At 45.4% G+C, this 26,846-nt stretch overlaps 1 protein-coding gene across 2 annotated transcripts; it reads left to right on the forward strand.

Annotated features, from left to right (window-relative positions):
* The first annotated feature begins 705 nt into the window (after nt 1-705).
* On the forward strand, nt 706-26,142 carry INTS15 (integrator complex subunit 15). Of its 2 annotated transcripts, none has more exons than XM_082262218.1 (7): nt 706-802; nt 3,202-3,400; nt 8,624-8,845; nt 9,396-9,561; nt 12,077-12,562; nt 17,582-17,621; nt 25,592-26,142. In XM_082262218.1, the coding sequence occupies exons 2-7, from the start codon at nt 3,209-3,211 to the stop codon at nt 25,944-25,946; spliced, it is 1,461 nt and encodes a 486-aa protein (XP_082118344.1). In that variant the 5' UTR covers nt 706-802; nt 3,202-3,208; the 3' UTR covers nt 25,947-26,142. The 2 variants fall into 2 exon arrangements, with proteins under 2 accessions (XP_082118344.1, XP_082118343.1); XM_082262217.1 differs by having other exon boundaries at nt 706-795.
* Nucleotides 26,143-26,846: the final 704 nt, after the last annotated feature.

Below are 26,846 nucleotides of genomic sequence, written 5' to 3' on the forward strand. Positions count from 1 at the left end.
AGTACCGCCTATCAGTGTCCTTCGGTGCAGCCTCATCAGTGCTGCCTATCAGTGTCCTTCATTGTAGCATAACAGTGCAGCCTCATCAGTGCCCATCAGTGCTGCCTATCAGTGTCCTTCATTGCAGCATATCAGTGCAGCCTCATCAGTGCTGCCTATCAGTGCCCTTAAGTGCAGCATACCAGAGCAGCCTCATCAGTGCACATCTGTGAAGGAGAAAAAGTACTTATTTACAAAACTTTATAAGAGAAACTAAGAAAAACTTTTTTTTTTCAAAGATTTTGGTCTTTTTTTGTTTGTTTAGCAAAAAATAAAAAAAACAGTGGTGATTAAATATCACAGAAAGAAAGTTCTATCTGTCTCAAAAAAATGATAAATTGCAGTTTGGGTACAGTGTTGCACACCTGCAAAATTGTCATTCAAAGTGTGACAGCGCTGAAATCAGCCTGGGCAGGAAGGGGTGTAAGTGCCCAGTGGTGGTTAATCAATGCAAAAAGTACAGATTTCCTATTCCAGCAATAAGGTCTAACGTGCTTCGGTTGCACCATCATTGGCTTAGCATCTCATAAGAAAACCTATAGTCTCTCTTTGCTTATAAATAAAGTTTTTCACATTCCACTGAGTAATAAAAAAAAAGTCACCGTCGATTGGCTGAACGACATCGAGGCTTGGTTAGAAGCACCGCCCCCACAGGTTACGGTGGCCGGTGGGGATGAATTGGGCCTCGCTGTAATTGGTGTGCTTCCCCTGAGTGGGAACATTCGCGGCAGAAGGGAGCGAGGCCGGGGACATAAGGTGACGGGTTAGTGAGGGAGGAATAATGATAATGGCGGTCAGTGGATGGTCAGGGCAGCTCAGGAGTAACTCTTTCCTGTTCGGCACGATACAGCTCTCAGTCCTTCCATTGATTATAACCACTTCCTGTACACACTCCAGTGTCACCTCATTCTGGGGTTCTTTCCTGCTAACGTACATTCAGAAGCAACACTTTAGTTTTATTTATTTGTAGAGTAGGGAATGTATAAAACCTCTGCCGGTGTATTTGTGTCTCATTGCAGAGATTTGCCTTCACTTCCTGTCTTGTTGACACAACAGGAAGTTAGAGGGAAATCTTAGATAGTTGTCAAACCCTCAGGCATCTGCATTGGAGGATTTCACTTTTATTTATGTTATGGAGAAGCTGGTGAGCAGGAAAGGGTGAGTCTCCATAGAGCTGACAGATGTCCCACCATTCATGGCTGTGGAGACCCTCTAAAGCTCATCTCTTCCCCCCCCCCCTTCTTTTTTTTTTTTTCCAGGTTTGGATGGAGCAGGTTAGAATCTGTCTGATATAAACCACTTCAGCACCGGAAGGTCTACCCTAGGGATCGACCGATTATCAGCAAAGCCGATATATCGGGGGCCGATCTGCACTTTCCCCGATATATTGGAATCGGCCCCCGGAGGTTACCGATATTTCGGGAAATTGCTGTATTGGGGTGATGCCTGTAGCTAGAGGCATCACCCCGGTACCGGTGTTCTGTCAGAGTAACATACCAGAGTACCAAACCCTATCAGAATTCCATACCTCCGTCATTTACGGTTGTGGATCAGCTGTGGCTTCGTCATGAATCAGCTGTAGCCGCGTCACAAGTCCTACTGCGCATGCGCAGAATAGGTAGGGCATTTTGATAACATCGTAAGGGTGAAGCAAAAATTCCTAGTGTGCATGCGCACCAATGGGTCAAGCAGCGGGATCTCTGATAACAAACATCCATCTGATCTCCATGGCCCACACTGCCCCGACCCGACACTGCGCCGACCCGACAATCCGATCTCCATGGCCCACACTGCGCCGAGCCGACACTGCAGCGACCCGACAATCCGATCTCCATGGCCCACACTGCGCCGAGCCGACACTGCAGCGACCCGTGGGGGGGTCAAATCTGTGTGACTTGAAGTCGCACCGACTTCAAAGTAGTCCCTGCACTACTTTTGGCATGATTTTGATGCGTTTTGAGGAAAAGACATTATAAGCCCAGTCAAACTCGCATTAAAATGGCGGCAAAATGTTGCGTCACAATCGCGATAAAATCGCGCGACTTTGAAGTCGCACAAGTGTGAAAGGGGCCTAAACGCCTGTCCCCGCACATAGTGTGAATTCACCCTCTCGGGGTGTAGCATGGTGCCAAGCAGCACTCCCCAAACCCCCCCCCCCCCCCTTCCTAAAATCGCCCTTCCCGTGACAGCATGCAGGGGTTTCCTTGCAGCAGCTGTCAGATTTAAAATCAGCACAGCTGTGCAGACTATACAAGAGCCAATTTAGATCCGAGCAAGTTAACCTACCAGCATGTCTGTGAGAGGAAGCCCATGTTAGCACAGGGGTAACATGCAAACTCCACATTGTTAGTGTCCTGGGCGGGATTAAAGGAGAAAATTTTTTAAAGAAACAAAAATCCATACTCGCCTCGATGTTACATCATCTGTCCCACTTTGTCCAATAACTGAGCAGTCACATCACTCCCTTCTCAGTCCACTCAAAGCAGAGACTGTTACTGTTCTCTGCCTAACGCCTCCGCTAGTGAGCGCCAGCTGGGGAGGGGGTGGGTGCAGCTGGCTCTGTCTCTCAGCCATGTGCTGAAACATAGAGCCACCTGCCAATCGGGCAGCCAGGTGGATCCCAGCAATATTGTCAGGATTCCTCACAAGTCTTGATAGTGGGCAACGGCTCGCTGTTGGCTAACTCTGGGTCACAGGAGGACAATAATATATGTACTGCTTTGATAAACAAGAAATGTGGTCAAAAAAGCTTTGGACATACTACTTTTAAAACCAAGGACCCCAATGCTGCATGGCAGAAGTATGAGCCACTGCGCTGCCTGTAAAAATGTGCAAAACATAGAAGAATCAGCTTTTATAGGTAATGATGAAATGTTTACCGTAAGAATTCCTAAAAGCACTACACATATAGATGTTAAGTACCAGGTTGTTTTTTGTAAGGTGCGAGTTACACTAATGCTCTGCAAGTTTGAACCAAACGTTGCTGTAGATACAAACTGCAGGGAAACCTTCCCCCCAGTAATACACAGGCTGAACCCAAGCTGAGCGTCTCATTGTTCATCGTACTCTGTAAATGATTCCTGAACAAGGCCAGTAATGTCCTCTACTTGCTGACATATGTGGAAGCTGTCTTAAAACAAGGATGTTTTCTTTATTTTCCAGGGGAACGATGAGCGACATTCGCCATTCTCTCCTGCGGCGTGACGCTCTTAGTGCAGCAAAGGAGGTATTGTACCACCTGGATATCTATTTCAGCAGCCAGCTCCAGAATGCTCCTGTGCCGCTGGTGGAGAAAGGTCCTATTGAACTGCTTGAAGAGTTTATCTTCCAAATACCCAAAGACCGCAGTTCTCATGGCAAGGTATGTCTGGCATCTGGCGCACAGTCATAGTAGTCTGTAGGATGCGGAATCATTTATATCATTGTGTTTGCCTATTGTTAAAGTGGTAGTAAATGTAAACCTTAATCCTATCCTATCTATGCAGCATAGCCTGTTTAAAAAATATCATTGTAAATACCTTTTTTTTTTTTTTTATCTACTCCAGTACAGTCACATGATCCAGTAGCTCTGCCCCCCCCCCCCCCCCCCCCCCCGTGTAAGGGAGCATTCAACAACGGTTCTCCTGTGACCTCCCCTGTGGGCTCCCATTGCCCTTTCATTGTCTGCACTATTTCCTGCAGCAGCCGCTCTCTTACATAGGGGGTGCTGTAGCTGCCGGATCACATGACCACACCAAAATGGATTTAAAAAAGGTATGTAGCGGAGGGAGAAGCAGCATTTTTAAGAATACTAATGGTTAGCTTTATCTTCATCTTCCACTTCAGTGTGCCATGGTCCAAAAGAAAATCAGATTATAACACCAAAGTTGTTTGGATCCCCATTGGAGACCTGTTGACCGCTTTGTTTCCAGAGATGCGCAGATTAAATGTTTCACCAAAGCAGATGTCTACACACGCGCATTTAGGTCTTGTTCACACTTGTTTCTCTGAAAAGCGATCCATGGTAGATATGTCACCTCCTCACTAACTGTTTTACCCAGAGAATGCTGACCCATCGTGCTGCCACTAGGGTTGTTTCATGTGGCTGCAGGGCAGTTGTGATACAGAGCCTTCATTTGAATCCATGTTTGTTAATGGTACCAGTCTATTTTTGTTGTGGTCGCAAAGCAGTGTGGCCATGGCAAGTGTACAGCCCTAAGTGACTGCATTTCTTTGTTTAGCCACCTCCCGCCCGTGCCATGGCCAAAAGACGGCTACAGCGCGGGCTCACATTGCCGGGAGGTTGTCTATAGATATCTTCTCATTATTGCACTTCCCCTGCAGCACAAATCTGTGATTGCTGTGTTCTTAGGACACAGCTGATCACAGATCGGGGTAAAGAGCCAATCACAGCGCCTCTTTACCATGTGGTCAGCTGTGTCTAAACACAGCTGATCACAGTGTAAACAGTATTTGCCGGTTATCAGGAGTCCTCTCCTCATGCTGACAGCGGGTGAGGAAAGTAAATCCGATAACCAGCAAATCCAAACAAGACATCTACACTGATAAGCAGGGCACTGATCATCAGTGCAGCCTCTTCAGTGCACATCAGTGAAGGAGAAATATTACTTATTTAGAAAAACATTTTATTTTTTTAAAAAGATTTTCGCACTTTTTTTTTTTTTTCGTTTTTTTTTAACCACTTAAGCCCCGGAAGATTTTACCCCCATTCCAACCAGGGTTTTTTTTTTTTTGCGATTCGGCACTGCGTGACTTTAACGGACAATTGCGCGGTCGTGCGACGCTGTACCTAAACTAATTTGGCGTCCTTTTTTTTTCCCACAAACAGAGCTTTCTTTTGGTGGTATTTGATCACCTTTTTTTTTTTTTTGATCATGCGCTATAAACAAAAAAAGAGCGTCAATTTTGCAAAAATAACAATATTTTTCACATTTTTTTTATATGAAATTCCCAAAAAAAATAATTTAAAAATCAAAATGTTTTAACATTTTTGGCCAATTTGTTTTCTGCTACATATGTTTGGCAAAAAAAAATTGCAAAAAGCGTATTTTGATTGGTTTGCACAAAAGTTATCGCGTTAACTAACAAAGGGAAAGATTTTTGTTATTTTTGTTCTTGTTTTTAACGCGTAATGGCGGCAATTTGCGATTTTTTTTTTTTTTTTTTTGCGACATTGCGGCGGACAGATCGGACCCTTGACTGACATTTTTGACACTTTTGGGGTTACCAGTGACATTTCTACAGTAATCAGTGCTATACATATGCACTGTTACTGTAAAATTACATTGGCAGTGAAGGGGTTAACTTTTTTTGTGAGGGAGGGGCTATGTGTGTACCTAGGGGCGTGATTCTAACTGTGATTGGCTGTGGCTTGATGTGTAGGAACAATGATCAATGGTCCTAGATAGTAGAACCGTATGATCACTGTTTCTACACAGGGGAGAATGACAGGCGGCTTGTTTACATCAGCCGCCTGCCTTTCTCCCGCTGTACCGACGATCGGCGAGTGACCAGCAGACATCGGGTCCGCCGGTCACACGTGCGTGGGGGGGGGGGGGGGTCTGTGACCGCGCGGGAGCGCGCCCGCTCCCTAGACCATCACAGGCTAGTGACGTAGACCTACGTCGCTCTGCCTGTGAGGGGCTGACCGCCACAGTAAATAGTCGTGTGGCGGTCGGCAAGCGGTTAATAAAAAAATAAAAAAAACTAGTGGTGATTAAATACCACTAAAATAATGATCAATCTGTTTAAAAAAAAAAATGATAAAAATTTAGTTTGGTTACAATGTTGCATGACCGTGCAATAGTCCATTCAAAATGTGACAAGGGGTGAAAGTGCCCAGTGGGCAAGTGGTTAGGTGGGAGTGTAAAATCGTGGCTTAACTGCCCGCTTTTTTCACTCCCTGGCAGTCCATGTGAACAAGCCCTTAACACCTTTTGGGGTTGGTTGGTGACCACCCTCTTCTTCAGTAATAACATGACTGGCACATGAAGCAGAGGAAGGAACACGTCTGTTTCATGGGAGGCTGGATAAATTTGAAAAAAAAAAGTGGTTTAAATCACTAATTGCAACCAGTTTCCACTTTACCAACTCCCCTTGCAATGGGTTAGCAGTTAATTTAGGTTGGTTTCACACAGGTCCAGCTGTGGTTTGCAGTCTGGTGTCCTGTGCGTTTCTGTTCACCGTTTCAGGTGCAAATTTTTCCCGGAATTCGCACCCAAACCTGACCTAAAAACGCACAGGACCCTCTTTAAATTTGACTGAAGCTTCACTGGACATGTGTGAACCGGCTCCATTGAATGCTGGTCACACACGTTATGCAAATTGAATGCGGTGTAAAGCACATCCAATTCACATTTATTTGAACCCAGCCTCACTGTCCAGTATCTGGTCCCTGTAAAATTTTGTGTCCGTGTCTAGCCCTTCCAGTTGAATATGCTGATTGGAAGCTCAGGTTACATAAACCAAAAAAAAAAAGATTTCTTAATGGCATCCTTGTAGCTGAGGTTTTCCAGATTGATCCAAACCTGGCTATGACAAGAGAAGGAGTGACAAACACCGGTTCCTAAATGGAATAATTGAACATACAAATGGCTGATCATAGGGCACCCAATAGATCACTTTTCATACCTCCTGCACCAGCTTTCCACTGATCACCTCAGAGCAGGAGGGCTGACACAGGGTAGGGTGTAAAAGCATCTGTGGGGCAGTTGACAGATATAAGGAAGGCACACTGAATACTTCCATTCGGTGCTCATGTATATGGGGCCCTAGGGCACTTTCACGCCTCTGCACTGCATTTCTAATGTATGTAAGAGATGCTTATTATGCATACAGAAGTTGGATTTACCAGTTACCAAACCATAAATTCGACAAGCAGAATTTTTACAGACAGACATCACTGAAACGCCTAGTGGTATTTGTACCTCCCACAATACAGAAGCAGTGTTTTGTCTTATTTTTTTTTTTCTTGGGTATTTTCTGCATTTCTATTGAGATCTTTATTGTATTGTGGTTATGTAATGTAGCAGATTGTTCACTTTCTTTAACCACTTGCCTAATTGGCACTTTTACCCCTTTCCTGCCCAGGCCAATTTCCAGCTTTCATTGCTATTGCTCTTTGAATGACAATTTTGCAGTCGTGAAACGCTGTACCCAAACCAAATTTTTATCCTGTTTTTCAGACTGAGCTTTCTTTTGCTGATATTTTTTAATCACCACTTGGTTTTTTATTTGTTGCTAAACAAATGAAAAAACCGACCGTTTTGAAAAAAGTTTTTCTTAGTTTCTGTTATACAATTGTGTAAATAAGCAATTTTCCTCCAGCGCTGATGGGTATCACGGATGGGCACTGATGAGCAGGCACTGATTGGCACTGATGAGCAGGCACTGACTGGAACTGATGAGCAGGCAGTACTGATTGGCATCACTGATGGGCACTGATGAGCAGGCAGTACTGATTGGCATCGCTGATGAGCAGGCACTGATTGGCAGCACTGATGAACAGGCACTGATTGGCACCGCTGATGGGCACCGATTGGCATCACTGATGTGCAGGCACTGACTGGCATCACTGATGGGCACTAATGTGCAGGCACTGACTGGCATCACTAATGGGCACTGATGTGCAGGCACTGACTGGCATCACTAATGGGCACTGATGTGCAGGCACTGACTGGCATTACTGATGGGCACTGATGTGCAGACACTGACTGGTATCGCTGATGGGCACTGATGTGCAGGCACCGACTGGCATTGCTGATGGGCACTGAGCAGACACCGATTGGCACTGATGAGCAGGAACTGATTGGCATCACTGATGGGCACTAATGTGCAGGCACTGACTGGCATAACTAATGGGCACTGATGTGCAGGCACTGACTGGCATCACTAATGGGCACTGATGTGCAGGCACTGGCTGGCATTACTGATGGGCACTGATTGGTATCGCTGATGGGCACTGATGTGCAGGCACCGACTGGCATTGCTGATGGGCACTGAGCAGACACCGATTGGCACTGATGAGCAGGAACTGATTGGCATCACTGATGGGGCCTGATGAACAGGCACTGATTGGCATCGCTAATGGGCACTGATTACCATCAATTGGTATCACTGCTGGGCACTGATAGGGCATCACTGATAATCAGGGCACTGATGATCAGTTCCCTGATTATCTGTGCAGATCTCCGCTCATCGTCTCTCCTCTCCTCACACACTGTGTCAGTGTGAGGAAAGGAATTCTGATAACCGGCATTTCCTTGTTTACATGTGATTGGACACAGCTGATCATATGGGTAAAGCGCCTTGTCATCGGCTCTTTACCGGGATCGGTGATGCGCCGTGTTCCAGGGACCGATCGCACCACCAATGGGCACGCAAGCACGGAGAGAGTGGGAAGATGTCATATGACATTGTCCCAAATCGATTGTGCTCCCGCCTGCCTGACTGTTATTTGACAATACAGTGGGTGGGAAGCAGTTCAATATTACATCAACCTTTCTTTGCATTCCATTTTCAATTGAACTTTGTAAATTTACTACCATTTTTGTCAAATCTTGTGTTTTCTTCTATTTCTTTCCAGCGACTTGGCGCCATACAAGAGCTGCAGTTGTTGGAGATACTGTGCAATTACTTCCACGAACAAACCAAGGAGCCAGTCCGGCAGGTCATCTTCAACTCTCTGTTCAGCCCACAAGGAAATAAAGCGGATGAGCAGCGCATGGCACTGCTAGGAAAACTGACCTCTATGGCAGTTGCGGTATGCAGGCTGCCTGTGCTGGAGAGTGCCGCTTCCTGGCTGCAGGTAATCAGCTATAGAAGATTTGAAAATAAAATGAAAGGAATAGATACAATGGAAAGATTTTTATTTTAAATTCCTACATTTTTTCTTTTACTTATGCTATTCCACATTAGTAAACAAGGGATTTTATTGCTGTTTTTGTCCCTCTTTAGAGATGTTTCCCTTGCTGTCCTGTCCTGTCCAATAACATTTCAGGTAATGAGGGGAGGTGTTCCCAACAGGGGCACAGACAGCAGTAAAATTTGGACGCAGTATCTAATTTTTTTTCTCTCACTCTATTTTAAAACAAAAAGTGTTTTGCAGGGGATTTTGAGATGCGATTTAGTGGGAAATGGCTCCACTACCCCAAGTCCTCCACTTTTTAGGCCTGAGGCTCCATGCTAGCTGGTACAAGAAAAAACCTGTGTCACATGAGGCCTTTAGTTGTTTTGTCAAAGTGATAACATTCCCACATTGGAATTTGATATGTAATAACTGAAATGCTTGGATGGTGAAGTTTTAAATTCCAAATTGACTCGGCTTGCTTTTTTTTTCTCCTCCCAATGATCGGCAGCGAACTCCAGCTGTTTACTGTGTCCGCTTGGCCAAAGCACTTGTAGATGACTATTGTGGCCTGGTGCCAGGCTCCATCCAGACGCTGAAACAGATCTTCAATGTCAGCCCCCGCTTCTGCTGTCAGTTTATCACTGCTGTAGCTGCATTGTATGACATGTCTACAGGTGAGAGTCCTTTATCAATGTAGTATTGTTGGTATGCTTTTCTGTTAGATATGTATAGCCGAAATGGTGTAGATAAGTGAAAATACCCAACTGATGTATGATTTTGAACAGTGACTTTGGGTACCCTGGTGCCGTCCAACTGTAGGACCCAACAAGCTCTTTTCAACTTTGCTGCTGCCCCCAGAGTTTTGTGTCGAAAACATCTGGCTTCTACATTAGGTTTGAACACCTCCATCCCAGATGGTGATTTTTTTTTTTTTTATCTATTTTCACTGCGATGTTGCAGGTGAGGGGTTGATAACTGCAGAAAAAGAGGGTATGATCTGGCTGTATGGAGGTGAGTAAGAAGGGCAGTTTTAGTTTGGTTGCAGGGTGTAGCATTTTTTGTTGGCACAGAAGTGGCAGGACTTTGGGGTCATGGTAGAGTATGTGCGCAGAGCCTGTAAAAGTTCTTCCTTTTTTTTTTTTTATGTGAGGTTTTGTTTTAACTGTGATCTCGGCATAGAAAAGAAACTGCTCGCAACGAATGCATGAGGATACGAGGCCATACAATGCGATTAGAGGAGAAGAGATTTAACCTTATGCTACGCAGGGGGTTTTTCACAGTAAGGGCTACAAGATTGTGGAACTCTCTACCACAAATGGTGGTAACTGCAGGGAGTATGGCTACTTTTAAAAGACTCTTGGAAGTACATCTCAAGGATGAAAACATTAAGGGGTATGTGAAATGATTACGTCCACACACACCTACACAGGTTGAACTGGATGGACTATTGTCTTCAACTTCAACTACCATGTACCTATGTAACGTACATCATTGTAAAAACCTCATGATATTAAATTCAGTGTACTTTCCATTCCTGTATATGTTTGACTTCCCACTTGACTATATAATGGTCTGGTGTAAGGGCCAGTTCACATTTCTGCGAGTGCCCCGATCGCATGTAATTCGGAGCGCACTGCTCCTTCATTACATGCGATCGGAGGTGCGGAATGCAAATTCAGCCATACACTTTGTATGGCTGAATTCGCACTGTATCCGCACCAAACACGCACATGACCCTTTTTTCCAGCCGCATCAGGATCGGATCGCACAGTGATTCACACTTGTGCTATCCGATCCTGTGCGAACTGTCAGATCGCACTGCGATATACGATCGAACTGGGGGTGTCGTTAACATTTCATTGACACCTCCTGCGTATCGCATATGGCAGTGTGAACTGCCAGATGTGCGTTTGCGATGCGGGAACAGGCTGTGAATCCCAGCCTTCCCGCATCGCACAAGTGTGACCCGGCACTAAACGCTTGCTTGTCAATGTGTGTTAGAGGTCTCCTTCACACAGGCGTTCACCCGCATCCACTGGATTCCAGTGGCAAGAATCAGAATATTCCTATGGCTGGAATGACGGGTACATGTGGATAATGATAGGCTGAAAACAGCAGTAGTAGCACAATAAATGGTTATCTGTAGTTAGAAATGTGAGCTTGGATGCAGTCAGATGCGTTCAGAGTCAGACATCCATCCCTAAATGCAGATAACCGCAGGCTGAGCACCCCGCTATTCAAATGCACCTGTCATTCCGGCCACAGGAACATGCTGGTTCTTGCCGTTGAAATGTTATTCCTCAGTCATCTTCTAGGACAGGATGAACAGATGGCCTCTCCCACCATACAGCAAATGCAAGACCCAGAACACTGTAAAAGTAGATCTCATTGCTGCTTTAATTTTGTGTTTCCTGTACATCAGTAAGCACCCTGCTCTCTTTGGTATTTTTCTTATGGGTCAGTAGTCTGGTGTGACCCTCCCTCCTTGCTGATGGTCCTGTAGAAGCCAGGATAGCTCTGAGACTGGCGGAAGGGGAGGAAACCCTGTTTTTACAAAACATGGCTCCTTGATGTGTTGGGTCCATTGGTTACCTCCCTCCTAAGATTTTCTAACCTATTAAAATACATATATTGTAGTCAGATTTTAAAATGATTATATACAGGCTATCCCCGGGTTACAAACATACGACTTACAAACGACTCCTACTTACAAATGGAGGGAGACAACAGGAAGTGAGGAGAAATCTACCCCTAGGAAGGGAAATTCACTTCTGTAAGAGTTCTCATGGGGAAAAAGGTGTCTCCACTGAAGCTTTATCACCAATTCTTGTTTCCACAACAACCCACAATTTTCAAAATCCAATTGTCATGGGGACAGAAAGTGAGGTGAAATCTTCTGAACAGGGGTAGAGACCGCAAAACAAATGGTACAGGGATTGAAACCCTTCCCTATGCTATCCAAAAAACTTAAAATGATTCTTTTGGCTGGGGCTACACTTAAAAAAATGTACCTGTTCCAACGTACAAACAAATTCGACTTAAGAACAAACCTACAGACCCTATCTTGTTTGTAACCCAGGGATCGGCTGTACTCAATATACTGAGTTGAAGTAACGGATGTAGATGTGATCAGTTTAAATAGCAATTTTAGTTTCTTTGACATATGTTTCCTTTCTTATTCTGTTACAGAGGACCTCCTGCCCCCTCATGATCTTCTGGAAATGATCGTATCCTGGATTTTTGAAGATCCTCGCCTCATTCTGATCACCTTTCTCAATACCCCCATCACTGCTAACCTACCAATTGGCTTCTTGGACTTCTCCCCACTAATGGGTCTGGTTCGCTGGTGTATAATTGCGCCTCTAGCCTACAGACGCAAACAGAAAGCAGCTGGTGGAGAGCCAATTAGAGATAATCAGAACCTTTACTCCAAGCTCCATCTGAGTGTGCTGCAAGGGCTCATGGTCCTTCAGACTCACCTTACAGAGAAAGGACTATATGGGCGACTTGCACTTGTGCTGTTTGAGCAACTTGTACCATTAGTCGAAGAGTTAGGACAGCTTTGTGAAGAGCTTAACCCACTTAATGCTGAGCAAGAGATGGAGTTGGCATTAGATCGTCTGGCCCAGGCGTTACAGGTGTCCATGGCAACAGGGGCATTGATTTGCACCCGCGGTAAGTTATGCATAAAAAAAACACTAATTAGACTAACGACAACCAGACAGATGAGGCCTCAGGCACACTGGGCATTTATCCCAGGTGCATGATGCTACAGCGTTTAGTTGCAGGTGGATTGTACAGGCGCACTGTCCAGCTGCGTTGCCCACAGCCTGTCACTGTATTAGAGGCTGATAGCTGCTGGGGCTGGATGGTGCAGTATGTGCCTGGGGATAGATGATCAGAACCGAAGCAGACTGCACTTCAGGCATTTTTTGTGTGCAAACTGCACTAAACGTCCATACTGCTCGCTGCCACCAAGCCACAGCAGCTTTCAGCCTCTCTGAGTTTGACAGGCTACCGGCAGCAGGGCTGGATGGTACATCTGTAACAACCATCCAAGCCTAAATTTCATAGCTTCATGCATGAATAAATTCCCACTGTGCATGAGGTCTAGGAGTTTAGATAAAATCCAGTAAAAACGTGACCTGACAGGCTATATTAAAACAGTTATATTGTTCCTACAACCATATGTGACGGATTTCACGGAGTTAATGTGGACACATCTGTCAGTAGAAACCTAACAAAGGCTCTTGGGAACCTGTGTGGATGGGCTTTTAAATGCGTCGGAATGGTTTCTCTTTCCCATACAATTCAATGAAAAATGCAAAAGTAGCTTGAAAAAGATTGATGCAGCTTAGGTCAACTGTAGATTAAATGCATCTGTCCATGAACTGTAAATGATGTCAGAAGTCCATCAAAACAATTCAAATACTAGCCAACTCCCCCTGAAAGCAAGCCCTGTGACTCAAGCCCAAAGTCCGATAACACAGGCCCTAACTCTTCTCTGCTTTTCATTTTTCTTTGTTGCCTGTATTCCCATTGGAGAGCTTTTCCTGCTTTTCTGCCCTAGTGATAGAGGCAGTGGTGTATTTAGGTTTTGTGCTGCCCTAGGCCTGACTAAACATGTGCACCCCCTAATTTACATATGGCCCACCCCTTCCTGTAAAGGCCACACCCTTTACTGTTTACGACCCGCCCTGTCATCTGTGAACCACAGACCACAAGTCTATCAGTGCCCATCAGCGTAGCCTCATCAGTTCCCATACGTTCAGCCTCATTAGTGCCCATCTGTGCAGCCTTGTCAGTGCCGCCTCATTACTGCCCATCAGTGCAGCCTCATCACTAACCGCTTTATGGGGGTGCCAGACCGATTTGCCTCCTGGACTCTGCCCTCTGGCCCAATTCACCCCATAAGACTGGCACTATATTAAAAGTGTAGCGCGTAGTTTTCGTGCGGGACCCGAGAGGAAGCTGTTTTTAATTTTGTGCAGGGTGCAGCTTTTTTGCTGCCCCCCTGCAAAGTGCCGCCCTAGGCCTGGGCCTTGTTGGCCTAGGCCAAGATACAGCACTGGATAGAGGTGCAGAAAAGTGAAAGCTGTTTAATGCGTAATAAACAAATATGTGTATGACCGCGCTCAATATAGCAAGTCTTAAAGCGTAACTTCTCTCTCTCAGTCAACATTGATTTGTAATATTTATGCTAATAGCATTAGTAAACAGATAGGAAAGTACATCATATTTACTGGTTTAAAACCTTTTTTTTTTTTTTTCATTTCTTCAGTTACTTCCTGGTTTTCAGGCCTAGGCAAATGTTGAAATGTCGTCATCATACATCCCAGGAGTCTTCAGGAGAAAAGGAGGGGTTTGCCAAATTAAGCACACCCTCCTGCCTCTGCCCTGAGCTGAGGGCAGATGAATTCCAGGAAGTAAATGCTACATGAATTATCTGCCATTACTCAAGATGGCCTCAGTCAGAAATGCTAAGGGGGGGGGGGGGGGGGGTTCAAAGTGCTTTTTCAGCAACATAATGCATGGATGGATGGCTGAGTTTGCTTTAAATGACAAAAATTAATTAAATTGCGTTTGGTTTGTGGTGCTCAGATACAGTGTAGTTCCGCTTTAAACTACCTAAAACAAGAAAAAGTGTTAAAATACGATCTAAATTGTATCAACAAAATATTCACTTTCAATATATTGTGCATTATTTTAACACGATTTCTTGTTTTAGATAGTTTAACACTTGATATTTGGAGCGTGGTCATACACATTTTTTTCTTTGCACGCTGCACAGTGAGCTTAGTGACTGCAGCTGGATAATATTTTATTATCTTTGATGTGGAGGTTTTTACATTTTATAATTTTGCATGCATAATAACCTCCTGTATAGCATCAGTTAATTGTATACTGAGATTTCATGAAATGTATGGCTTGGGGTTTAACCACTTGCCGACCGCCGCACGACTATCTACGGCGGCGGTCAGCCCCTCACAGGCAAAGTGACGTAGGTCTACGTCGCTCGCCTGTGAGGGTTTAGGGAGCGAGCGCGCGCCGCCGGAGGCGCGCTCCCGCTCCCGCGTGGTCACGGACCCCCCCGCGCGTGTGACCGGCGGACCCGATCGCCGCCGGCCACTCTGCGATCGGCGGGGGAGAGGGAGAAAGTCAGGCAGCTTGTGTAAACAAGCTGCCTGTCATTCTCCTCTCTGTATGAGAGCTGATCACATGGATCTACTATGTAGATCCATTGATCACTCTGCATACAGTTGAAGCCACAGCCAATCACAGTTAGAATCACGCCCCTAGGGACACACACAGCCCCTCCCTCTCAAATAAAGTTAACCCCTTCACTACCAGTGTATTTTTACAGTAACAGTGCATATATATAGCACTGATTACTGTAGAAATGTCACTGGTAACCCCAAAAGTGTCAAAAATGTCAGTCAAGGGTCCGATCTTTCCGCCGCAATGTCGCAGTACCGCAAAAAAATTGCAGATCGCCGCCATTACGCGTTAAAAAAAAAAACAACAAAAATGACAAAAATCTTTCCCTTTGTTAGTAAACGCAATAACTTTTGCGCAAACCAATCAAAATACGCTTTTTGCGATTTTTTTTTACCAAACATAGGTAGCATAAAACAAATTGGCCAAAAATATTAAAAAATTTTGATTTTTACATTTTTTTTGGGGGGAATTTCATATAAAAAAAAGGGAAAAATATTGCTATTTTTGCAAAATTTACGCTCTTTTTTTGTTTATAGCGCGTGATCAAAAAATCGCACAGGTGATCAAATACCGCCAAAAGAAAGCTCTGTTTGTGGGAAAAAAAGGACGCCAAATTCGTTTAGGTACAGCGTCGCACGACCGCGCAATTGTCCGTTAAAGTCACGCAGTGCCGAATCGCAAAATACCCTCTGGTCGTTTAGCAGCCAAATCCTCCGGGGCTTAAGTGGTTAACAGTAGGTGAGGCAGGCCGCTGACCTGCAATTGACAGATGTATCAATAGAGGAAGTACCCATAACATCTGGTTATTGTCATCGGCATGTCCTGTATAACTCCAGACACTGATGGACCTTTTCCTAACATGTTTCTTATTACAATACTGGATCACTGTTAGCCCCGGTTCACATTAGTGCAATGACAGAGATCGCATGTAATTCGGAGCGCACTGCTCCTAAATTCCATGCGATCTCATGTGTGGTGCAAATTTCAGCCATACAGTTTATATGGCTGAATTCGCACCGCATCCGCACTAAACATGCACATGACCCTTCTATTATCCGTAGCAGAATCGGATGGCATGGTGGTTTACACTAGTGCGATCCGATTCTGTGCGAACTTGCAGATCGCACTGCAATATGCGATCGCAAATGGGGGTGTCGTTAACTTTTAATTGACACCCCCTGCATATCGCATATGGCAGTGTGCCAGGGGTGCGGATGCGATGCGGGATCACGCTGCATATTTGCAGCGTTCCCGCATTGCACAAATGTGAACCGGGACTAAAAGTTATCTGTTGCTTGCCGAAATGCATTGGAGGCGTAGATAATGTCATTTGGCTCAGAACAGAAGTAAAATATTATAGGTTCTTGTATAGCACCATCAATTTTCGCAGCGCTTTACATATATATATTTTACATTCACATCAGTCCCTGCCTTCAAGGAGTGTACAATCCAAGTCGCTAAAGCAGGCCATACACGATGCGAATTTCGAACGATTTATCGTGCGATAAACGCAAGCGGCACTCGTGTACATCATGCGAGTGTACCATCAATGTGATCTGAAAATCGTACTTCCAAACACTATTTTTTGTGCCCTTTTAACCACACCTCTACTGGACACACCCCCTACTGTTTTTTGTGTTTTGTTAGGTGAAATCCTACAACTCCCCCATTAATGATACGAAATTTGGCCAATTTTCGCAATAAAAGCCAACATGTTGGATGTGTGAATTTTTGCTGTCGTACGAAAATCGCATATTGCACATACCACACTAACGATACGAAAATCATTCGAATTCACTGGCAATTTCGATTTTCGGACGAAATTCGCATCATGTATGGCCTGCTTTACTTACATTCATACATACACATACTAGGGACAATTTAGACAGGAGCAAATAAACCTCCCAGCATATCTTTTGGAGTGTGGGAGGAAACCAGAGTACTTGGAGGAAACCCGCACAGGGAGAACATGCAAACTCTGTGCAGGTAGTGCCGTGGCTGGAATTCGGACCAACGACAATAGTGTTGCTAGGCGGAAATGCTAACCACTTAGCCACTGTGCTGCCCATAATGAAATAATTGAAAATGGCTCACCTTTTCATCCCCATCTCTGTCGGGTCTTTATAATCTTCAGCAGCATACTGCTCTTTTTGTATGGCAGTGGTACATATCGGGTGCTTGTTGCATGAGTGTGCCGAGTCATTTTAATATTTTACGTTGGTAAATCTATGGGTTCAGTGTTATTGATCCAGTTCAAGTTTAGCGTACCTTACAGGTGAGTCTTCGAGGGACAGCGCTAGAGAGGATGTAAGTATTGCAGTGAGTGCTGCTTGTTTTATTGCTACTAACGCTGGACAATAGAAAAACAAAAACTGAAATTGGGCTTAAGGCAGTGTAAAGGATAAAATATCTGTAAGCAAGTTGCTGCATATATACATATCAACTAACTTCTTCTTCTTTTTTTTTTTTTTGCAGATGACTTGAGGACGCTCTGTTCTCGTCTCCCCCATAACAAGTGAGTGTTTAGAACAGTTAATTCTATTAATAAATCTCCTTTTGTCAAAAAGTGATTCTGACAACAAAGGTTGTGCTTGTTTTGGCATGCCTTCACTGTCTTAATATCTACTCTATGGTGGCAACTGAAGCACTGCATCAAATGTTTGGAAGGAAAGAGGGGGAAGGGGAAGGGGGGGGTAGTAACGGGTGTGCCAAAACTCCAGAACAAAGTCGAGGCCTAATTTGGCAACATACATAGGCTGCCATCGGTGAGCTCCTCAAAATTCTACTTTTTGACTGTTGTGTCTTATATTCACCTTTTTAATTACCATTGCCACTCCCAGAATTCCAATGATTGTCCAAAGTTGTATTTTGACCAAGCTTCTATATTAATGACACAATGCTGGGTGGTCATCTTGAACCTGATTGGATAAAGCTTAGGAGTATAAGTGGGAGACTTAAATGTATTCAGTTAACCACTTGACCTCCGGAAGATTTAACCCCTTCATGAGCAGGCTATTTTTTGCAATCCGGCACTGTTATTTTTACTGACAATTGCGCTGTCATATGACTCTGCACCCAAAATAAATGTAAGTGCTTTTTTCCCCCCACAAAGAGATCTTTCTTCTGGTGGTATTTGATTTTTTTTTTGCACTATAAACCAAAAAAGGCTGACCATTTTGAAAAGAAAAAAAAAAAGTATAAATTTTTTACTTTCTGCTATAAAGCACATCCAATAAAAAAAAAAAAATTAATCAAACTTCTTTATAAATTTAGACCAATATAGATACATAGATGGTAAGGTTGAATAAAGACAATAGTCCATCCAGTATTCCGCTACATATTTTTTGTGAAAAAAATCCCAAGAAGCGTATATTGATTGATTTGTGCAAAAGTTATAGCGTCAGCAAGCTATGCAATATTTTTTTCTTTCCTAGTAATGGCGGTGATTAGCGACTTATATTGGGACAGCAATATTGTGGTGGACAAATGGGACACTAACTGACACTTTTTGGGGACCAGTGATGCTAATACAGTGATCAGTGCTAACAAATATGCACTGTCACTGTACTAATGACACTGGCTGGGAAGGGGTTAACATCAGGGGCGATCAAAGGGTTAGCTGTGTGCCTAGCCTGTGTTTTACTGCTGCGCGGGGAGGTGCTTGAACTGGAGGAAGGCATCGATCAGTGCCCCTATTTGCAGACACACAGGATCCATGCCTTCTGCTCTAACAGAACGGCGGTCTGCCTTGTTTACATAGGCAGACCTCCATTCTGCCTTTGTACCAAAGCACCAGCGGGTGCCAGCAGACATGGATTCCGATGTACCTGCTGATCAGCTCCTGCTGTTTATAATCCCTGCGGAAGAGGGCTGGTGGGTTGCGCACGCACGCCACAGACCCAGAAGTGCAGGATCACGTACTAGGTATGTAATCCTGCGTAGCAGAGCCGCCTTGCAACCGTACATATGTAAGTTATATGGTCGGCAAGATGGCAGAAAAAATGAATAGATTCTTCCCATGGATGGTTGAAATGTATACAATTTTAAAGAACTTCGTAGACTTTTGTCCTTTCTATTCTCTTTATTGCATGTCTACAAACTTTTTTCAGATTCTGTAGATGAAAACCATTTTTCTCTTACGTCCTCCGACAGTCGCCGCCTCCCCTAAGTCATCACTATTGGGTATTGTCCACCTATCCGTAGGAATAGCTAGGCATATAGACTTAGTCAAAAGACAAAAGGCATTAGCATATACACACCCACGGGGGCTGTCCCATCTGGTCAATACCCCCCCTGCATCACCACTCCCAACTCAGTTTTAGTTTGCCTAGCTTAGGAATAGTCAGGCTACCTTGTGCTGGGGCTTCAGTCTCAGCCTTCCTAAATCTTTTATTTGATTTTCTTTTAAATGTCAACCTCGGAAGGGCATGGCTGCATCGGCAGCGACTATTGCCAAGTGGATCAGACAGACCATTGAGCAGGCCTATGCCTTGAAGGAACGGGTTCCGCCCTTCCCTGTTAAGGCGCATTCTACCAGGTCTTTGAGTACTTCCTGGGCCTGTTGGCATCGGGCCTCGGTGACCCAGGTGTGCAAGGCGGCGACTTGGTCGTCGGTGCACACATTTTCCAAGTTCTACAAAGTAGACGTTCTAGCATCAGCTGATGCTTCTTTTGGCCGCAAAAGTTGCGGCAGTGCCATGATGGACCCTTGAATTTTTCTCTGGGTCCCTGGCTGTTGGCATTTGCTTTCCTGGGCTGTTGCTCCTGTTGAGCATTGTTGTTTTTTTCTGTTGCCCAGTTGGTTCTTACGGTGCATGTAAGATTCCTTTCTCTGATGTGGGTACTGCGTTGCCTTTTCTGCGGTTGCGTCTCCCACCCCTCATGTCTATACTGCTTTGGGACATCCCAATAGTGATGACTTAGAGGAGGCGGCGACTGTCGGAGGACGTAAGAGAAAACGGAATTTTTGTAAAATCTTACCTGTAAAATTCCTTTCTCTAGCGCTCATTGACAGACGTAGTCCTCGGTGATACACCACCTTCGGGTTATGTTGCCTCCACAGGAGCAGGACTAGACAGGAAATTAAAAAGCTCTGGCCACACCCTAGGGGCAGTCCCAGAGGGTATATCCTCTCTCTCTCTGCCTCAGCAAATCAGTTATTTTCTGTCTAGTTAGGAGTAAGGACCTAGATACCTTGCTGGGATCTTAGGTCCTGGCAAGAATTTTTTTCTTAAAGGATTTTTAGACAGCTTTTTTTCTCCAGTGTTCCTGTGAGATCTTCAAGCAAGAAAGCTGAACTGGGCGACGGGCTGGATGTCGAGATCCGGTGGTCACCCCAGTTCAGCCTACGAGCGCGTGCAGGCCATAGCTCCGCGCTGGGTCGGCCGCGACAAAGTCCCATTAAAAGGACTGAACCCGCGAGTTAAACGTCTCGCTGAAACGCCAAAGACCATGAGTCACGGCGTTCGTATCGGTCGACAGCCCTCCCGCCCCGGTGGAGAGGGGTACTGTCAGGAGTTGGTGCCCGCCTGGTTCCGGTATGGTGAGTAGTATGTTCCCCCTTTTTCCCTGACGGGTTTTGTGGTGAACGCGGGCCCCTCTCTGTATGGTAAGAAAGAGTCCTTTCTATCCTATAACATGTCACAGATCCTCCTACTTTGAGTGTGATTTTTTGTGTACAAAAAGCCAGGAGGCTTGGTTTGGGAGCTAACAATCTATTGTATACATGTTTAAAAGATGTAATCTGTGGCATTCTGGGAATCTTATGGGTTAAGTATAAGCTACCTACCAGTCAGAAGCCACGGACATGTAGACTGCCTTCCAAATCAGATCTCCAGCTATTAGCAGGCCTCCCGAACGGCCATGCGGTCCGCCAGGGCCGATACCGCCAACCACGCCATATCCCCAGGCAGAGACAGTGTTGTGTGCCCTGCAGCACACCGCCATTCAGCAGGCCGCCGCCATTTTTTCTTGCAGGATCGCACGAGCCGCCATTTTGGCGTAGCCTCGTGTCTCCAGCATGGGGGCGGCCATGTTTGAGGTGATCCTACACCTCGTGGAGCTTGGGGGAGGCGCCGGAAGGCGTGCAGAGGGGCGGAGCCGCCTCCTTTCTTCCTGGGCAGCCAGCCAAAAGACTTCCTGTTTGTCAAGACAGCGCTGTAAGCTGTTGCAGTTTAACTCTGAAGCATCAAGTGGTGAGCCTGGGGGTCTATCTCTCTCTCTCTCTCTCGATCGATAGCTAGCAGGTAACACTAAGGGGCTTTTGTGGCGCTGGGGGTCAGAAAAGAAAAAAAAAAAAAAAGTTTTTTTCTTTACTTTTGAATTATATTATCCAGGAAGTAACTGGAGTTATCATGGACCCTGCCACACAGATTCCCCCACCTGTTTCCCTCGAGGGGGCCTCGGGACCCGCCGGTGCACAGAGTATAGAGTCATTTACAGCAATTTTGGAGTCTATGGTGGCTCGGGTGGAGGTGGCCTGTCAGGGACGGGGGTCAAGGAAGCGACCCCCGCCTACCCCTATACTATCTGACACCTCTGACTCAGATTCAGAGATGGTCACGGCAGTTGCAGGTTCCTCTGCAAGGGCTGCTATCCCAGGTAAAGCCCCCTCAGACAGTGAGGAGGACGCTTCTTCTCCTGCTATTATTCAGGAAGAAGCATTGGTGGACGCACTAGTTGTGGCAGTGCAAGAAACCTTAAAACTTGAGGCTTTACCGGCAGAGGCAACTGAAACAGAGATGCCTTTTGGTACTAATAAGCCCATCAAGACGGCGAAGGCTTTTCCTGTACCTAAATGTTTTGGTAATCAGATTAAAGGAGAATGGGAGCATTCTAAACGTACCTTTACTATTTCCAAGCGTATTGCTAGACGCTATCCGTTTGAGGAATCCATCATTAAGAAATGGACGGTACCACCAATCGTGGATCCGCCTATTTCCAGGCTGAATAAAGCCACGGTTATTCCAGTGGAGGACACTTCGTCCTTTAAGGATCCGGTGGATCGAAAGATAGAAGCAGAGTCCCGCACTATCTTTTCTCTGATAGGGTCAGCATTTAGACCAGTAATCGTTATTGGTCTAGTTTCCCAGACACTTACGGAATGGGCGAAAATGGTACGCCAAGATCTTAGGGGAAAAGATATTCCCCAGGAGACATCTGATTTGATGGAACAGATCATACAAGGGCTACGGTTTATCTGTGACGCAGCCTTGGACACTACTCCCCTATTAGGGCATGCATCTAAGTTAGCAGTGATCCTCAGACGTGTGCTGTGGTTAAAATGCTGGTCAGCTGACCTAGGTTCCAAAAAGACCTTGACCAATCTCCCCTTTCAGGGGAATCGTCTATTTGGGGCCAACCTAGATGAAATCATTAAGGATGCCACTGGGGGCAAGAGCACTTTTTTGCCACAGGCTGCAAAAGCTAAGGGACCTCGCAACAAGCGAGGACCTTTCTTTACCGCCCATAAAGGGCGCCCGGCTGGTACTAGCGGGAAAGGCAAGACTCCTCCAGGAGGGTTCAAGAAGGGCTGGTCGGACAAGCAGAGGACCAACCCAGCCAAACCCGAAGTAAAGGAGTACACAGCCTGAAGGTGCGCCCCCACCCGGTTTCATGGTGGGGGGACGTTTTCACCGGTATTCAGGACATTAGATCGAGCATCAACCACTACTACCGGTGCGATTCTTCCCTTCCAACATTTAAGTACCACAGGAAGCGGTAGTTACCGTTCCCTGAAAAGATCTTTTCCTTTACCTTTTCCTAAGATTAGTCCCGATACCTCACAGGAATCGGATCTGGTTGACCAGATAGGCCAAGTAGCCTCTAGTCGGGTGACTTCGGTCCCTGAGGTTCAACCAGAAAAGATCACCTTTCCTGATAACTATCAGGTATCTGATAAATGTGTGGGAACAGAAAACGACCAGACTTTCTCGGATGGTCTGGGCCAGATAGCTCTAGGGACGCCTGGTTCAGATCCAATCAGCGCCAGTGGTCCTAGAAATTCTAGGCTGGCCTCCTCAAGCCGGCCTGGCCGACTTGGACATGTTAGTCGCAGACGTTCCGTGGGAACTTCGTCTCAGGGAGTGTCTGTGGTCTCAAGGACCAATTTACCTTCGTGCTTTACAGTCGCTGGTTTTAATGGCCTGGCCATTGAGACCCAAGTACTGAAGGACAGAGGTTTGTCTACTTCAGTCATTCCTACCCTTATTAAAGCAAGGAAAGCAACTTCCAGCAAAGTCTATTATCACACATGGAAGACTTATATTGCGTGGTGCGAATCTTTAGGATTTCCTCCACGTACCTATTCGGTGTCTCGAATATTGGCCTTTTTGCAACAAGGGGTTGAGCAGAAGCTAGCCTTGAGCACCATCAAGGGTCAAGTTTCAGCATTAGCAATCTTCTTTCAGAAGCCTTTAGCTACCAAATCCTTGGTGCGGAATTTCATCCAGGGGGTGCGGCACCTGGCTCCTCCAGTCCGCGCGCCCTTACCGCCCTGGGATCTTAATTTGGTTTTGTCGGTTCTACAGAAACCTCCCTTTGAAAACATCAGGGAGATTCCCTTGCTTACTTTATCCCAGAAGGTGGCCTTCTTGGTGGCTATTACTTCTGCTCGCAGGGTGTCAGAACTGGCTGCATTATCATGCCAGTCCCCATACCTAGTGATTCATAGGGATAAGGTAGTACTTCATCCTAAGCCATCTTTTCTTCCTAAGGTGGTTTCAGATTTTCATCTGAATGAAGATATTGTACTACCTTCCTTGTGTCCTCAGCCCAAGCATCATCGGGAACATGCGTTGCATTCCTTAGATGTGGTTCGGGCAATCAGGGTATACCTGAAAGCTACGGAATCATTCCGTAAGACGGATTCACTTTTTGTGATCACGGATGGCCCCAGAAAGGGTTTGCCTGCATCTGCCGCGACCATTGCCAAATGGATTAGACAAACGGTGGTACAGGCTTATTCTATTAAGGGTCAGAGTCCTCCGTTTCCTGTTAGGGCGCACTCCACTCGAGCGCTCAGTACTTCCTGGGCCTTTCGCCATCAGGCGTCAGTGGTCCAGGTATGTAAGGCGGCCACTTGGTCGTCGGTACATACCTTTACAAAATTCTATAAAATTGATGTGACGGCATCGGCGGATGCCTCATTTGGCCGCAAGGTTTTGCAGGCCGCAATTTGAGGAGACCGGTGGTCTACCTCGAGGGTTTTTTCTGTTTGAAAAAAAAAGAAAAATTTTTTTCTCTCTTTTGTTGAGTCTCATCATTAAGGATGAGCATTGTAAACTTCTAGTTGGCACCGGTTGGGCCTTCTAGATTGGGATTTGTTTTCATTTTCCCACCCCTCAGTTGTGATACTGCTCTGGGACGTCCCGAAGGTGGTGTATCACCGAGGACTACGTCTGTCAATGAGCGCTAGAGAAAAATGGATTTTTGTAAAATCTTACCGTAAAATCCTTTTCTCTTAGCTCATTGACAGACGTAGTCCCCGCCCCTCTGTTTTTTTGAGTTGGGTTAAAATCTCTAAAGACTGCTTTTTCACATAACTGATTTGCTGAGGCAGAGAGAGAGAGGATATACCCTCTGGGACTGCCCCTAGGGTGTGGCCAGAGCTTTTTAATTTCCTGTCTAGTCCTGCTCCTGTGGAGGCAACATAACCCGAAGGTGGTGTATCACCGAGGACTACGTCTGTCAATGAGCTAAGAGAAAAGGATTTTACGGTAAGATTTTACAAAAATCCATTTTTCTCGGAGTCCTCCGTCAGTCACCGCCCCCGCCCCTCTTTTGGGGTTCTTTTTACCTACTGCTATGCTGCCAAACTGAGTTGGGAGTGGTGATGCACGGGGGGTATTGACCAGATGGGACAGCCCCCGTGGGTGTGTATATGCTAATGCCTTTTGTCTTTTGACTAAGTCTATATGCCTAGGGATAGGTGGACAATACCCAATAGTGATGACTTATGCCCCGTACACACGTGCAGATTATCTGAAGACTTTTGTCTGCAGACTTACCAAAATCATATAATATGAGGTCAAACCTAAACATTCAATTTGTATGCAATCCGGCAGGCCCTTGCACTACACAGAAAAGGTAAATCTGAAGACAAAAGTCTTCAGATAATCTGCACGTGTGTACGGGGCATTAGAGGAGGCGGCGACTGTCGGAGGACTCAAAGAAAGGAATTTTACAGGTAAGATTTTACAAAAATTCAGTTTTTCAGACTTTCGTGCACACGTTGCTTATATGCTTCTGGTTTGTGAGGTGCGGTGTTTTTAATTACAATTGCAATTACAAATTCTACGAGCCATTTTCTTTTGTATACAGAATAATTTAGGGGCTTCCCTGTCTACAGTAATTGCCACCAAGTCTTCAAAATGAATGGGTATTGAGCATATATGTTGTATAGAAGTGATATGAGTATATATAAATACGAAAGGGGAGCATTTTGTGCTTTAACAGTTTGTTTTTTTTTTTTTTTTTCTCCCTCAGCCTCATGCAGCTGGTGATCTCTGGCCCGGTTCAGCCTCAGCCTGCTCACCCCACTTTGACACCTGCATATTACCCCCATATTCACACCCCACCTCTAGGTTACCCCACTCTCCCAGCTCATCCAGCTCTACCTGCTCACACTGCGTTATCTACGCACACAGCCCTTCCCGCTCACACAACTCTACCGGCTCATGCAGCACTACCAGCACACGCAGCACTACCGGCACACACAGCACTCTCTGCTCACGCAGCACTGCCGGCACATGCAGCATTGCCCACTCACTCACCTTTATCAGGACATTCTGTGCAGACCTTCATGCCTGGCATGGCTTTCCCATTTCGGCCAATGCGCTGAGTTACCTGAACTTACAGAGAGAGACTGTCCTTGTTACAGAGGAAGGGAACAGCGCAAAGACCAAGTACAGAACCTACATGCTGTCGTCGTTGCAAAACATCGAGAATATGGGCACAGTGCTGATGGTCATTTGATATAATATTGCACCTGACATGGAGATGTGTCTAGTAACACAGTGTTAGTACTACTACTACGAAATGGGTATCGCTTTTAAAGGCCTGGTTAACACCTATGCGGTTTTTTTAGTGATTTTTTGCAGAAACGCACTACAGTCCGTTTAACCTGGTTTCCTATGGGACACCTTCACATCTATGCTTTTTTCAGCCGCTGCCTTTTTGGAAAGGGTCAGGGACTTTTTTAAATTCAAAACGGTGCAATTTTGGTTCAATGGACTGCAATGGAGAAGCTACAGAAAAGCATGTAGTTAGTTTGTGCCGCGTCTTTGCATTTTTTGATCTGCCCAACAACAAATTGGCCAACAAAAAAGTCATCAAGTGAAAAACGTGTGTGCAAAAACAAACCACAAAAAGCACAGCAGAAACGGATCAAAAGCAAACTGCATAGGTGTGAACCAGGCCAAAGGGTATGTCCATTCAAAACAGCCATCTCACTATATCACCCACTGATGTCTTATCCTTTCTGGAGATTAAAGCTCTGCACCTCTTAACTTTCCCCTACATGTTGAAACTTCAGAGCTGTTCTCACTCAGGTTGTGTCGTTATGGATTCCACATTATGGCAAACATTAGTGGGCTTCATAGAGGATGTGGCAGCGTGTAGATTTGGATATGTGGAATCTTGCCTCTTGAGTTCCAAAGAGATACATTGATAAATCAGCTGTTATCAGAAGTCAGAGTGGGCCTTTAGCTCTTCGCACAAACATAAGTGCTGTTATAAATCA

This window comes from Pelophylax lessonae (assembly GCF_965119305.1).
Source record: "Pelophylax lessonae genome assembly, chromosome: 6".
Classification (NCBI taxonomy): Eukaryota; Metazoa; Chordata; class Amphibia; order Anura; family Ranidae; genus Pelophylax; species Pelophylax lessonae.

What these genes read in the sequence shown, in the direction of transcription:
- INTS15 (XM_082262218.1), top strand. Translation starts at nt 3,209, where the DNA reads ATGAGCGACATTCGCCATTCTCTCCTGCGGCGTGACGCTCTTAGTGCA. An exon ending in GTGCCGCTTCCTGGCTGCAG is followed by an intron (nt 8,846 to 9,395) that starts GTAATCAGCTAT and finishes AATGATCGGCAG; the next exon opens with CGAACTCCAGCTGTTTACTG. An exon ending in GGCATTGATTTGCACCCGCG is followed by an intron (nt 12,563 to 17,581) that starts GTAAGTTATGCA and finishes TTTTTTTTGCAG; the next exon opens with ATGACTTGAGGACGCTCTGT.